The sequence below is a fragment of the Bubalus kerabau genome, chromosome 4, assembly GCF_029407905.1.
Source record: "Bubalus kerabau isolate K-KA32 ecotype Philippines breed swamp buffalo chromosome 4, PCC_UOA_SB_1v2, whole genome shotgun sequence".
In the NCBI taxonomy this organism is placed as follows: Eukaryota; Metazoa; Chordata; class Mammalia; order Artiodactyla; family Bovidae; genus Bubalus; species Bubalus kerabau.
The window spans coordinates 110837753-110853640 of NC_073627.1; the positions used below are offsets into that span (position 1 = coordinate 110837753).

General features: G+C 42.9%; 2 protein-coding genes across 2 annotated transcripts in view; both read left to right on the forward strand.

Annotated features, from left to right (window-relative positions):
* The first annotated feature begins 350 nt into the window (after nt 1-350).
* On the forward strand, nt 351-1740 carry LOC129651572 (phosphatidylethanolamine-binding protein 1-like). The gene has a single exon (XM_055580240.1). The coding sequence runs from the start codon at nt 412-414 to the stop codon at nt 973-975; it is 564 nt and encodes a 187-aa protein (XP_055436215.1). The 5' UTR covers nt 351-411; the 3' UTR covers nt 976-1740.
* Nucleotides 1741-7882: 6142 nt separating this feature from the next.
* Nucleotides 7883-15888, forward strand: part of ENTREP1 (endosomal transmembrane epsin interactor 1) — a 74224-nt gene continuing 66218 nt past the window's right edge. The window contains exon 1 of the mRNA XM_055578277.1: nt 7883-8445. Coding sequence (XP_055434252.1) covers nt 8041-8445 — 405 coding nt within the window. The 5' untranslated portion in view covers nt 7883-8040. The remainder of the gene's footprint in view (nt 8446-15888) is intronic.

Sequence of the window (15888 nt, forward strand, 5' to 3'; positions counted from 1 at the left end):
TGGTGCCTGGCCAGCGCGGGCAGTTTCAATCAGTGTGCTTCCCCTAACAAAAAAATGGTGTGAAGTGGGAGCAAAATGAAGCACAAAGCAGGTTCACTCTACCTGGCCTCTGTGGGGGAGGTGGCCTTGTGGGAACGTCAAGGACAACTTTTTGGAGCAAAGAAGCTCCAATCTGTAACCTAGGGATGAGTAGGGGTATCCTGGGAGAATGTGTGTATGTAAGTTGGGCCTCAAGGAGGTAAGCATAGAACAGTATTTTTGGCAGGGGGAACAGCACATTTAAAAGCCCAAAAGTAAAAATGAGCCTGGGATAAAAGACTGATATATGTCAAAATGTTATTGTTGATAGTGTGCAGACTGCTGTGAGATCACAAGCCGCTTTCTCTGCTGTCTGACCCACTCGGCTCCGCGATGCCGGTGGACCTCAGCAAGTGGTCCGGGCCTCTGAGCCTGCAGGAAGTGGATGAGCGGCCGCAGCACCCGCTGCAGGTCAAATATGGCGGGGCAGAGGTTGACGAACTGGGCAAAGTGCTGACACCCACCCAGGTTAAAAACCGGCCCACCAGCATTACATGGGATGGCCTTGATCCAGGTAAATTGTACACCTTGGTCTTGACAGATCCGGATGCTCCCAGCAGGAAGGACCCCAAATACAGGGAATGGCACCATTTCCTTGTGGTCAACATGAAGGGCAACAACATCAGCAGTGGCACGGTTCTCTCCGATTATGTGGGCTCTGGGCCTCCCAAGGGCACAGGCCTGCACCGCTACCTCTGGCTGGTTTACGAGCAGGAAGGACCACTGAAGTGTGATGAGCCCATTCTCAGCAACCGATCTGGAGACCACCGTGGCAAATTCAAGGTGGCCTCTTTCCGCAAAAAGTACGAGCTTGGGGCCCCAGTGGCCGGCACGTGTTACCAGGCCGAATGGGATGATTATGTGCCCAAGCTCTACAAGCAGCTGTCTGGGAAGTAGAGGAGATGGACACCGTCCCAGAGTTCCCAAACAGTGTTTCAGTTTAGTGATGCATGTAGATTTTCCCCCATCTCTCTGCCTAAGCCCTGAGTGGTCAGATTTAGATTTAGGGTGACTTTTCTTTTCTTCTTCCTGTATTGTATAATTTTAGGGGGGTTATGTTTTGATCAAATTTGAACTCCGTTTTGGTGGGGGATTCTTTGGTACTGTGATGCAGTTTATCCAAATGTTAATAGACGAACAACAACCCAGACTTTAAAGAAGAAAAAAATTCTGGTAAAAAGACCAGGTCTGCAGTATTAGAACAGAACTTCAAAGAGTCTTTAAGGGAAGTTGAAAACAAAAAAGAGATTGACTGTCTCCGCCTTTGTGAGCCTGAGCACAGAATTGTGTGTGAAGGTACCTACTGGCATGTGTTTTCACGGCTCTGTCTCACCAAGACAACCAGGGGCCAGCATGTCCACTAACCCCCAACGTCTCAGGCTGGTTACTGCGTGTCAGTGTCCCACTGTGGCTCCTTTAAAGAGCAATACTGGAAAAAGCTCCGTAGAAGAAATTGCTTTGCTGTTAAAGCCTGGCCATCTAGATGAGCAGCAGGGCTGGGTAAGAGGTTATCAGAATCTGAAAGTCTGTGCTTGTTAAATTGATCACACTTTGGTTTAAAAAAGAAAACCGGTCTGGAGTTGGTGAATATTGTGTTAATTTTGCTGTTTGCTTATAGTTGAATAAAAATAAAAACACTGTGTAGATGAAAAAAAAAAAAAATGTTATTGTTGTTATTCAGTCGCTAAGTCATGTCTGACTTTTTGCAACCTCCCTGGACTGTAGCCTTCCAGGCTCCTCTGTTCATGGGATTTCCTAGGCCAAGAATACTGGAGTGGGTTGCCATTTTCTTCTCCAGGGGATCTTCTTGACCCAGAGATCTAACTTGCATCTCCTGCATTGGCAAGTGGATTCTTTATTGATGAACCAACAGGGAAGCCCTATATGTCAAGATACTTATTTATATAATCAGAACAAGATGTGCAAGCACACAGTTGAATGCACAGAACTCACACCTGTTATCAAGAGCAACCCATGAGATCAGAAGAGGTGGGAGAATGATTTAGTACCGCACCATTTCATGGAGAGCAATTTATTTTGTGCTCTGGACTGTTGAAAGACAGATAGTGACTATGAGCAAAAGAGGCTCAAAGGTGAATGATTTTTCTTTTGCTTCTTTCTCTTCATTTCCAGCCCAGTTCAGCCAAGGAGCTACCTCACAGAGATGTATTAGAAATAATGCACGCAAATCTGGTCATAGCAGAACATGAAGACTGGTAGCTAGTGTTACAAGGAGGCTCAGAGAGAGAACAGGGTTGCTCTTCTTCCTGTATCTTGAGCTCCACGTTGCTCTCAGTTCCTGTCCCAGGTACCACCTCTCCTGGAGGGCTGGCAGCAGTCATGCCCTCTCCCTGCAGGGGAGACCCCACCTCTTTCTTCCTGGGTGACTAAGTGGTCTTCAGTACGTCAGTGGCTAAGATTTTAAATCCATAGAATCTGTAAATTTCCCAAATGTATACACAGGGACATCTACAGCTCAGTCCACATGGGCTGCGCTAAGCCCGGGCCAAATCCCCCTCATGGTCTCTCTTCTAGTTTGACAGGCAGAGACACCCATCCTCTTACTGTCTTTGAGGGCCCAAGGTTTTATCTTCTGTAAATAGTTGCTAAAAAGAAGAATATGTGTACACGTACACATGCCATACACACACACATACAGGTATATTGGTCTCTGAGACATAGCTTTTGAGGGCATCTCCAACTTCTGGGGAACTTTTACTAAATATAGTATGTGTGGACCTTACCAAAACCTTATAAATCAGTATCTTCGCAACTGGAGGCTTAGAAATTATATATATACACACATATATATCAAATTATTTTTTTCTTATTGAAGTATAAATAACATATTAGTTTCAAATGTACAACAGAGATTCAATATTTTTATACATTATAAAATGATCACCATGGTCAGTCTGGTTATCATCTGTCACCATACAAAGTTAGCACAATATTATTGACTATTCCCTGTGCTGTATACTGTGTCCCTGTGACTTATTTATTTTCTAACTGGGAATGTGTACCTCTTAATCTCCTTGCCTATTCAGAGGTGGTTGCCAGAGGGTATGGGGGGTATGGGATGAGTGGAATAAATGAAGGAGAAGTTGTATATATTTTTAAGCTCCCTTGGTGATCTGACAAGCACTTCAGACCAAGAGCCCCTTAGTGGAGGGTGAGAATTCTGCTCACACCAGGCAAGGACAGTCTCTCTTGTTATCCTCCAGGTTTTTCCTAAACATCTTCTAGGCTTCACATTTGGCATAAGTAAAAGATTTGTTCAAGAGATTTCTTCAAAAGTGCTCAAAGGTGAATTACAGATTTAATGTCTACAGAAACTTGAACCAGGAAGCTCTGAGATTACAAGGTTTCACAACATGCACACACGCGAATATACACATACTCTCTCATAAACACACACTTATAAAACACAGTTTATTACATATATATGTGTAGCTTATTTCTCCTAGAAAATTATAAGCCATAAATAATTTTTAGAGCAATTGACTTGAATTGTATTTTGTGAGATTTGCATTATAAGAAGTTCTTCAGTATTTAATTTCAAAGAGAAAAGTATGGCTGCAGCCCTTCTGTTTAATGGATAAGTCTGTCTTGGGGACACTGGCATTAGAAATCCTTAACAACCAACCTGCACCATTATTTCAGAAAAACAAGAGTACCTGGTTTGCCCAGCTATGCTCAAGTTGCTTTCTTTTCTTCCATTTTTTTTGTTCTTTCTATCTCTTAATTAGAAAAAAATTCTACAGCTCTTTCTTTGCAAAATGAATTTTATAATGCAAGTTGCCACTCAATTTCCTGGACACAATCCTTGTTCAAAATTGTACCTCAGGGAAAAACATGAGACCATGGTACTTCAGGTCTTAAAGTTTAGAATGAAGCATTTTTCATTTTATTCTAGGTCTGAAAGTTTAACTATTCCACACCTTAGTTCACCTGCTTTTCTTGCTCTCTGCTCTCATGCTGATCACCTGAGAAATCATGGTGATTAGAATGGCTGAATTTCAAAATCGCAGGCCTTGGAAGCAATAGAGGCTAGAGAAGTTTGGAACTGCTCAAGATCACTGAGTGGAGGAGGTACTAGAACCTGTGATGTCTGGCTCCTAATTTGGTTCCCTTTTTCCAGTAGAACCCAGTGGTTTCAGTCCTTCCTATGCATAAAAATCACCTGGGCAGCAATGCCTGGCTGGGGGCCAGCAAAACCTCTCCCTCCAACATACTTACATCTAAGTTTGTATTCAAGCCAAATCCCTTCCAACTATTAAGCTACTTCTAGTCCCCTCCCATATAAAAATGCCCATGTAAAGATTCTTGAGTCTGACTACTATCATTGTTATCAATTCATGTTTTTTTTTAAATTTGTTAAAATGCAATTTGCCAGTTCTCTCCAGATTGTCAGGTTCTGTGAGTGTAAAGGAAGTCCATGAACGTGCATTTCAACCTACCTTTCAAGTGGTTCCGTAGTCCATGAACCAAACTTAGCAAAGCTGCTCCAGAGACACCAAATTAAAGGAGGACTTCTGGATTCCACTCTGCCTTCTTCAGAGAAGCTTTTCTCCTCGTAAAATGTTAAGTACTGGAGGCAGGTTGCCAGGGAACATGTTTCTCCTAGCACTCTAATTAGCTGACAGGTTGGGGCTTCTGAGAAATGGTGGGAAGCACTGAGGAGTTTGTATAAAGGTGTCCAGTGTAACCTGAGTGAAAGAATTTGAATTTCTGGGCAGAAAAGGCTTTGAGTATGGGAAGTGGAAAATGAGGTATGTGGAAGGGAGGAGTTGATGTAAATTTCTCCTTGGAATTTGGCTTTAATATTGAGGAAAGCTGGCAGCTGGGTTCCACCCAACAATATACTACAACCACTGTTTCCTTGCATTTTCGCCCACGTTAACGAAATGCCTGGTCACATTTTCGACATGTTTGTCTTTATTTTACTTATTTTTAATATGTCTCAGTAAGGGCTTTATTAAGAGATAATGATAGATTCACCTGTAATATTTATTGATACAGTTCCCCCATTTAGTGTTCGATTCATTGGTTTTTAGTATATTCACAAGGTTGTGCAATCATCACCAAAATAGACTTCAAAAGATCTTTTCACTTCAAAAAGTCACCTGAACTTTTAGCTTTAAACCCCCATTCAATCTTCTAACTACTCCCCCCATTCCAATTCCTAAGCAATCATTAATCTACTTTCTGTCTCTATGGATTTGTCTGCTGTCGAGATTTCATATGAATGGAATCACATTATATATGATCTTGTGGGACTATCTTCTTTCACTTAGCATGTTTTCAAGGTTCGTTCATGTTGTAGCATGAACCAGTACTTCATCCCTTTATATTGTTGAAAATATCCCATTGTATGGCTCTCCTGCATTTTGTTTATCTATTCATCCATAATGTCGGATTTCATTTATCCATTCACCCACACTTGGGTTGCTTCTACCTTTTGGGCTATTGTGAATAATGCTATTTGTGTATAAGGTTTTATATGGACACATGTTTTCACTTCTCTTGGGTATATACCGAGGAATGGAATTATTGGGTCAAATGATAATTCTTTAACTTTTGAGGAATTGCCTGTTTTCCAAAATCCTCACTTAACTATTTTTAAGCCAACATGAAGTCAGTGACTCTGAATCATCCTATAAGAATTTAGTAACATACAACTCAGCCTGATCAGGTATAACTTAGGACTTACTGTAACCAGTTGTTTGGGGGGATGCAAAGAATCAATCTTGAGTTATAAAACCCAAAGTTCAAATACCCAAGAGTGCTATTTGGCATAATCTTGAAAGTTGGGGCAAAGTTTCATGGATTTGGGTTGATGGAAAAGAATCTCACAGCTATAAATATGACCAATAACAACAACATAAAAGAAAATTTCTGTGCAACAACTCTTAATTAGCAGCTTAGGAAAAGGTTTAGTGGCCTGAAAAAATACGTGAAGCTATTGGATAAACTATCTATGGATTTTAGTTACCTTTGCTGTCATCTGTTTCTATATAAGGAAACAGACAAAAATTTAAGGGTAAAGTATGTAGAAAGATTTGAAAATATTTAAATATAAAAAACAGAGTACTGCACAAAGTACAACACCATGAAATTTTCTCAGAATGAGTCTCACCCATGGAACTGGCATCCACACCAAGAAACAGACCGTTACCAGCTCTCCTGGAGCTCTCCCTTTTCAGCCATTAAACATCCAAAGGAAAGGAGGATATCTGATTTCTGGCACCAACCTACACAGACCCAAAGAATACATTTTTGACAGTATGTTTCATTTCGGGTGTCAGAGACTGACCAGCGGAATAAACTTATTAGCTGACAGAGTTTCTCAAGACTCAATTAAACTTTTTTACATTACACAATATAGTAGAATGTTAAAAACTGAATACCTTTAAGCTTGTGCATAAATTAAAATGTATAATCTGGCACACGAGAAACTTTCAATCTAACATTACTTGCAATTTAAGAATACCTACCATACGATGTTTTAAAGTGCATGAAATCACATACTTCAAACGTTTATTTTAAAAGACAACTCCTTTTTTTCTTTCCAGGATTTGAAGTTTATTTCCAAAAGGAGTTTGTAAAAGAAGTCCTTGAGACTATTAATCACAGGTGCTTTAATAATTCAAAAAGTGTACATGTAAACACACATGCACATTGGCAGTGCATTCCATTGTGAGTTGCAGTAAGTAATGAACAAAATAAATACAGCCTTTGTAAGCAGAGCATAAAAACGGATACACGTTTCCTTTGGTTTGGTAGGCAGGAGGATATAAAATACCCTCCCCTTATTACTCACCTAATACTGAGACTGACTTTCTGCAGAGTGACAGTGCTCTGGTTCTTAACCTGGAAAAATTCTATTATAATCATTTTATGTATAAGAACACTTTCAACACATAAGAATTCCTACCATTAGGAAATAAAATTTTACAAAGGCAAATCATTTCTTTTTAAGTTCTAAATATATTTTATAAATTACCAAAAACAGATTAGAATTTTATGAGGCCATTTCTTTGAAAGTCTGGGATTCTATGTTCTACCAGATGATGCCTAATACAGCTCAGGAGTCAAGGTGAGATGGCCACAGAGTGTATGTAACCCTTGCCAACGCTCCAGGCCGTTGGTTCTCTTTCTGGATGCCAGATACTTCCAAGGAAACTTTGGCCTCCTGCCTACTCCTACGTCGGTGCCAGGAAGGCACCCCTACCCCTCATTCCCCACCTCCCAACTTCCCGGGCGGAGGGGCTGCAGAGCAGTCAGCGCCGGGAAGCCCCACGCGAACGGTGACTTTGCTCTGCGTCGTCCTTTCCTGAAACCCTGAGGCTTAGACTTTTCCCACCAAGTTACCCACAGCTCTCTTCCTGCCATCCTTCCTCTAGGCGGGGGAAAAGTTTAAAGCCGGGCTGCCTTCGTATGAAAGGTCGCCAGTGTCGCGCTCACGGCTGGACCGGAAAGGGGCGAGGGTCCCCAGTGCTCCTGCGGCCCTCCTGTCGCGCCCCAGCTTGTTGGCTGTCGGTATCTCCGCGCCCAGACCGCAGTTCCCTCCTAGCCTGAGGGAACCTGTTTTAAAATTGGGGCACCTCTTCTGGAGCCCCGGGAGAGAGCGCTGGTTTGGCGGGGCCCCAAAGGGTGCAGGCGCTGCGCGGCGGAACCTCAGGGCGTGCGTGGTGTAGGGGGCGGGGTGTGGGAGTGGGGCGCGCCCGGGAGGCCGGGGGCCGACACGCCGGCTGGCAGGTGGATGCGGCCGGCGGGAGCCGGGGCGGCGGCGGCGGCGGCGGCGGCGGCGGAGGCGGCGGCAGCAAGTGGTTGGGCCGTGCGCATTTTCTTCCCGCCCCCTCCGCGTCTGAGCCCGCCCGCGTGCTCAGAGCGCGGCGCTGGCGACTCCGCTCCGCGCCCTCTCCCCGCTGCCAACGGCCGCTCCTTCCCAGCTTGTCCATGTCCCTGCCTGTGGTGCTCCCGGGCTCCTGCTGCCCGGTGGCCGGGCTCTCCGGCGGGCCGCAGGCCGGGGGCCCGGGCGCCGCGGCCGCCGCCGCCCAGGAGCCGCCGCTGCCCCCACTACGGCCGCGCTGGCCCCGGGCTGCGCTGCAGCCCCCGGCGCGGCCTCGCTGCGGGGCTACCGCCGCCGGGGTGCTGGCCGCGCCTCCTGCGCTCTCCTCTCGCCGGGCCGCCGCCGCGGCCGGGGCTCCGGGCTCCGCGCTGCTGCCCGCTCGCCTGCTGTTGTCGCTCGGTCTGCTGCAGCTGATCCTGGGCTGCTGCATGGTGGCACTCAGCTTTGGGGCGCTGTCGCTGAGCAGCTCCCCGCAGGTGAAGAACTCGTGCCCGTTCTGGGCCGGCTCCTCGGTGAGTGTCGCGCGCGCGCCCCGCTCACCGCGGGGAGCAGGGATCTTGGGCCGGTTCCCTCCACTGCCTCGTGATTGATCGTCCCAGGGCTGCACTTGGGGAGGAGAACCTCTCAGACTGGTTGAAGGTTTTGGGCCGTTGAGGCTGAAAACAAACAAACAAACAAAACGTAAAGAGAGTGGAGTTCCATGGTGAATTGGGTTGCACCTGGACGGTGTCTATTTCATGTAGACTAAAGGGTTTTGTTATTCCTGTCAAACTAATAGGATAAACTTGATTTCCAGCCCTTGGCGAGATTGGAAGGATGGGGGTCGGTGGCAAAAAAAAAAAAAAAAGCGGGAAGAAAATGAGTAAACTTTTTTCAGCCATTGAGTGTTTACTTCGCTGACAGCGTCCGCACCGGGAGGGCAAGGCTCTCGATCTGTTTTGTTCACGAGTTTATCAGCAGTGCCAGGCACACAGTAGGGGTATTTGTGAGATGGATGAAGTGACAGGTTGGGGCACGTCACTTCTTTTATTCTGCACTGAGGCAAACGTAAACATGAAGTATCTGGTGTAAAGTAACTCCACTGTGTTTGGGGGACGAGCTCAAGAGGTAGTAACGGTGTGTGTTAACTCGCCGTGTACTTGGTCGTTAAAGGAGGGCCCTAGGCCCGCACTGGGTTCCCGGAGCCAAACAAACTGCTAGGCAGAATTTATTTCTTGAGAACATGAAGCCATCATGTGGATGAACTTGGAGATGTCTACGCGGCTCTGCCACTGGTCCTACGGGACTGGCGCCTCCAACAGAGAAGGCTGATGTCGGGCAAAAGTGTGCTGCCCTGGAGCATCCCTGCCTCCAAAAGATTTCACAGCTTCCAAGGCAATCAGTGTCTTGAAGTTTGTTGGGGATTGAGAGACTTGGAAACAGGTCTTCGTGAAGTGATTGTGGAAGATGAATATGTAAAGCAAACAGTCTTTCTCTAAATTAAATCTAAAAGCCTGGCAATGCCTATAGTTCTTACTGAGATCTGTAATGAATGTAGGATACCTAAAAACATTGGGTGGTCCTTGCAAGTCCACGCAAACCCACTTTCAAAACCAATTTTAAGAATATGGTGGTGGTTGTTGCTCACTCCTGTCCGACTCTTTGCAACCCCATGGACTATAGCCCACCAGGTTCCTCTGTCCTTGGGATTTCCTAAGCAAGAATACTGGAGTGGGTTGCCATTTCCTCCTCCAGGGAATCTTCCCCACCCAGGGATCCAATCAGGGTCTCCTGCATTCTCCTGCATTAGCAGGTGGATTCTTTATCAAGGAGCCACATGGGAACCAAAGAATTTTAAGATTATAGGGAGAACGAATTGAACCGAAAGTAATTGTTTGAATAAGAAATGTAAGAACATTAGGTATGTAGAGCCTGGCCTGGTTTTTATACTTAAACTGATGCTGGATGATCTTGTGGTACGGCCTGTACTATGGTGGGTGGAATTCACAGTCTGTGCAACATATAAAAGAAATCCCCCCTCCTAGCCCTGCCCTTGGGCTCTCCCACAGGCTTCTGGGAGTTCTTTAAAACTTCACGAGGAGGAATATTCTCAACAGGGTAGGTAGGGGTTGGATCTGTCTTGCTCCTTAGTCCACTTGTCAGACTAAATTCAGCCAAATGATGGGTGCATTTAATTTCTCTAAGTACCCTGGGCCAGAAGTGACTCTTGCATACATTTTAGGGATTTGCTCTTTGTAAAATCATAATCTCTTGTCCTGTCAAAGATAGCTAGTTTAGGATTATTGAAAACTATTTTTTCTCTCCTAAAATTAAACCCCTAAATCAGTGTACTATTGTGAATAATATCAGAGGTAAATGCATTTTAGATGTCATTTGAGCCATGGTTAGATTTGATGAACTAACTAACCACTTCAGTATTCTTGCCTGGAGAATATCATGGACAGAGGAACCTGGTGGGTTACAGTCCATAGGGTTACAAAGAGTCGGACACGACTGAAGCAACTTAGCACACATGCACGCATCAGATGGCAAAGGCTACTAGTTTGGGCCTGCTGGCTGGGCATGTTCTTGTCCCCAGGACCCAGCAAACCAGAGCAGGGAAAGAATCAGTGATTTGGAACTAAGTCTCTTCTATAGGGTCCTTTTTCCACCCTGTGCCCCCCAACTCTATATGAGACTTACAACTGTTATTTTCTGTGGCTGTTTCTGAGGTTGTCTTCAGAATTTGCGGTGACAACAGAACCAACAGATACTGCATGTCCAGAACAACAGAATAGGATTTGAGAATGGCCTTAAGTCCCATAACTCTCTTGCAGGACAAGAGTCTCAGCAGTAGCATGCCTTTTGAATTTACGTGTGTGAGAGGTGGTTTTTTTTTTTTTTTTTTTTAACTCTTCTTTATGGAAAAATTTAAATTTATTAAAAGACTGTACAGTGAATTTTCATATGCCTCTGACCCACTTGCTGCACACTGTTTTATCTGTGCCTCTTCCTGGTTCTGTTGCTGGCTCTGTGTGTCCTCCTCTTCCCCTGCACTGGGTGGCTTGCGGGATCTTTGTTGCCCAACCAGAGATTGAACCCAGGTCCTTGGTAGGGAAAGTGTGGAGTCCTAACCACTGGACCACCAGGCAGTTCCCTCTGTGTTCTGTTAACTCCAGAAGGATGGGCTTTCCAAGCAGGGTAGAAAGTAGTTTCAGCATGCTCTCAAGTCTGTCAGATTCACTTCCCATGTTATTGTGAAACAAACCTCAGACATCACATCATTTTGTCTGTATTTCAATACATCTGTATTTTTAAAATGAAAATCTAAGTGGACTAGAGAGATAGCATAGAAGTGACCAGGAAGTCTTAAGAACCTCACTCCACTTTACTATTTTATTGTGAAAATTTTAAATTTCAACACACGTCGAAAGAATAGTATAATGACCACCCTCCACCAGTGACCCATTACCCAACTTTAGTAGTTATCAACACTTACACGATCACTGTATACTCAGACTCATTCTCCCTTTGTAACACCCACTGGATTATTTTAAGGCAAATCTCCATCATTGTAATTTCAACATTAACTATTTCACAATGTATTTCTAAAAGAAAGAGACTTAATAGTTAAAGGGGAAGGGCTTGATAGCACATTGTAACTAATTTAATTACAGCTAAAGTTTTTATGAAAACTTTAAAAAATTATGACTTGAAGCTTGCAGAATTTTTTTTAATGAACACTTTTGTTGAGATATAATTCACATTCCATTTAAATCTACTTAAATCACCCATTTAAAGTGTGCAATTCAATGAATTTTATTAAATTACAGTTTTGCAACCACCCCCACGATCAATTTCAGAAAATTTTCATCACTTCCCAAAAGAAAACCTGTACCCATTAGCAGTCACACCCCATCTCTCCCTTACTCCCTTATCAGCAAGCAACTACTTACTTTCTGTCTCTATGGATTTGTTATTCTGGACCTTTTATATAAATGGAGTCATTTGTGCCTGGCTTCTTTCACTTGGTATAACATTTTCAAGGTTCATCCATGTTGTGGCATGTATCAGTACTTCATTCCTGTTTATAACCAAATGAGAATCCATTGTATGGCTATAATGTTTTATTTATCACTCAGAATTTTGACTGGCCTATGAAAGTAGGTAGTTGAGTGGCAGTGCCAACTTATGTGCTATGCTAAGTCACTTCAGTCGTGTCCAACTCTGTGTGACCCCATAGACGGCAGCCCACCAGGCTCCCCCGTCCCTGGGATTCTCCAGGCAAGAACACTGGAGTGGGCTGCCATTTCCTTCTCCAATGCATGAAAGTGAAAAGTGAAAGTGAAGTTGCTCAGTCGTGTCTGACTCTTAGCAACCCCATGGATTGCAGCCTAACAGGCTCCTCTGTCCATGGGATTTTCCAAGCAAGAGTACTGGAGTGGGGTGCCATTGCCTTCTCCGAGTGCCAACTTAAGTCTAAGGTTACTTCAAACCCACATAAGAACACAGTAGAAAGATATCCTCCTATTTTGAGTTTTGAATAACCATTATATGCCTGAGTCTGCTATAGTAACTAAATCAGCAAATCTTTTGGCTTCAATAAAAGTTTTGCTCATATATTTGATATAAAATTAAGAGACAAATATATTCATCTGAGGCTTCTCTGGTGGCTTTCCTGTTGGCTCAGATGGTGAAGAATCTGCCTGCAATTCAGGAGACCTGGGTTCAATCCCTGGGTCAGGAAGATCCCCTGGAGAAGGAAAAGGCAACCTATTCCACTATTATTGCCTGGAAAATCCCATGGACAGAGGAACCCGACGGTCTGTGTTCCATGGGATTGCAAAGAGCTGGACATGATTGAGGGACTAAATAACAGCAACAGATTCATTTGAAAGGACCATTTTGTTAAACACACTGTAGTTCAAGAATATTTTTCCATGTATACTCCTGTAACTAGTCTCACCTTGAGCCTGAGATTTGGAGGCTTCCTTCACTTGTCTGAACCGTGAAGGCGTATTTTACCTGTTGTAATATATATTTGAGAATTAGCAAGTCCTATAAAGACTCTTTCCCCATACTTTACATTCTTAACTTTCAGCAACTTGAAGGGAGTGTTTTTAATGTGCTTATTTTTGGGGGGCACTCTACGATCATCTGTTTCCTTGATGATGTCCTTGACTAATGACTCAATCTATTATTATTCCTGAAGTTCATGAAGCTAAGAGATTAGACACTTTAAAAACATACTGAAGTTTGACCCAGGTGGGTGGCACAGGGAGGATTTGAATGTCCGTGTTCAGTCCGTGCTGTCTTGGCTCCCGGTTTGGAGGCATAGTTAGTTAATATTACTTAGATCCCACTGGGATTACAGAGACCAGCCTACCACACTTTTAGGTTAATGAAAGAGTAGAGAGAATTGCATTGTTTTCTGTCTCCCTCAAAAACCAAAATTCCTGACCCTAATGCCATGTATGATCCTTGGGAGATATTTCAGGCAAGTGGTAGAGAATTAGTTACTATTTTTTGTTCTTCTCTGGGGACCCTAATGGCATTTATCATCATTCATGTCTCTGTGTTGAAGTCACTGACCTGAGCTCATGGTCACCCCTCCCTTGATTCTGTGATTCTTTGGCAAGATTCCAGTTCCTTATAAAGACACAGACATTGGTGAAGCTTAAGGTTAATCTTTAAAAAGTTTTACAATGACAAAATGTAAAAAATGAATGGTTCAAAGGGGAAACTAACACAAAAATTCTAAAATCTCTACCAAACAATAGTAAATACATTTTTTCTATCATGGTCATCAAGTACTACTTTAATATTGCAGCAGTTTTTTAAAGTATAACCTTTGAGATGAATTTCATTTTCTTTGGTCCTTTATTTTACACAACAGCAGAGTCATAAGTTCTTGAGCAAATGTTCAGCCTCTCAGCCTCAGTTACTCATCTATAAAAATGAGTGAGATGATTCTTGCCTCAGAGTTGATTTTGTTAAAGTATAATTAGAGAACATTTAGGAAAATGCTTTGTTGCTGAGCACTAGCACCAGGCCTGGTACATACTAGAACTTCTGTCGATGTTTTTTAAACATAAGGATAATATTTAATTAAGGTAAGGTGAACAGACTAGTTAGTTTTTGTGTTTTGTTCTGTGGGATATTGTGGTAACCAACAAGCATGCACAAGAAATACCCAGTTGTCCACTTTGTCAGATCTTTTACTGAGTTGCCCTGGGCAGATAAAGAATGATACAGCACATATACATTAAAAAAAATTCCCAATGTAAAAGCTATAGGGCAAGATAGGTTATTAAGAGGTGTGAATATTGTGTGTGTTTTTACAAGGTAAATATGGGATGTCTATAACATGACTCTTTTTAACTCTGTATTTAGATACAGCAACTTTTGATGAACAATTCAGAATTCAGAACATTTTTGCACTACAGCATGTTACTGGATTCCTGGAGCAGGAAATGGCAACCCACTCCAGTATTCTTGCCAGGTAATTCCATGGACAGAAGAGCCTGGTGAGCTACAGTCCGTGGGGTTGTAAAGACGTGACTGAAGTGACTGAGTATGTATCCATGTGTTAATGGATTAACACAGAAGAATAGGGTAGTAGAATTATTAATACATGCTTTTGACTTTAATGATTTGATTTTTAAACTGAAAAGTTCAGGTACATTCACAATATATGGTGGATAACAATGATTCTTTCCTGGAGTATCTCAATATCCTTCTTTACAATATTAGAAAAAAAGAAAGGCCTCTGCTTTTCCCTATGAGCTACAAGGAATGGGTTTCAAGTGAGTGAAACCAAACTTGTAATAAATCTCATTATAATAATCTCATTATAATAATATAGAGATAACTTGATATTAGAAGATAGGTTCTTCCCTATTTTCAGAGCATGTTGTATCTTGCACTGGGCAGAAAGAATGCTAATGGAGTTGCTTTTTACTGTTGCTGTACTCTTTTAAGAAGCACAGGAGTGAAAGTGTGTTTAGGCTTACACAGTCATCTTTGAGCAAGTTGATCTCCTGTTTTTGACCTTCATTCATTCATTTATTCTTTATCCACTCATTCACTCATTGACTCCTGCCATAACTAACTGAGTGCCCCTAGGAGTCTTTAGTGATACTTGAGTAAATATTCAGAGATCCACATCCTCATGAGATTGCAAGTGAGTGTAAAACACAATTGAACAAATAATAGCATTATGGTGTAATGAAAGGCCAGTGTTAGGGCCCTTCTTGAGTCCCTTCTGATGCAAGTCCAGCTGCTGCTGCCCCTGAGGAGAGTGGAGGCATTGAATACACCGCATCTTCCTTTTCACGTCCCCATCCCCTCTCCCCAATCATGAATTCCACACCTTTCCCCAAAATGTGAACCTCCATTTCTTAAGTCTTGAGCTCTTAAAGGATTCATCCCCAGCTGCAACACTTTTGTTCAACATTCCAGGGGCTTCTACCTATGCAGTCCTACTTCCTCTGCTTCCCCTTCTCCATCTCATCAGTCACCGAGTTCCCCTCATGTGTTAGGGCTTACTTAAGCTTAAAGAAAGGGAGAAACTGAGTAGAAGCTGGCGTTAGACTTTGTTGCAGGGTTCAGGACTGAACAACTCCCCACCTATGACTGGAATATAGTTTCTTGAAGCATCCATAAAGAGTGCTGTTTGCAAAAATCCTCCTGAAATTTAAAGTGGGTGTGTGCTAAGTCTGCAGAACAATTCAAATGGAAATGATATCTTTAAGTATTTTGTCTTCCAACTCATGAATGTGGTATAGGTCTTGATTTATTTGGATCTTTATTTAATATTGTTCAATAAGGTTTTATTTTTTCCTACTGAGGTCTTAATGTTTCTTTGTCATATATATTTTGAGATTATTGATATTTCTTATTTGTCAAATACATTTTGTACTTTTTTAACAATTATGTTTTAAATTTAGTTTGCTCATACATGGACTTCCCTGGTG

Coding starts and splice junctions, on each gene's coding strand:
- LOC129651572 (XM_055580240.1), top strand. CDS start 412: ATGCCGGTGGACCTCAGCAAGTGGTCCGGGCCTCTGAGCCTGCAGGAA.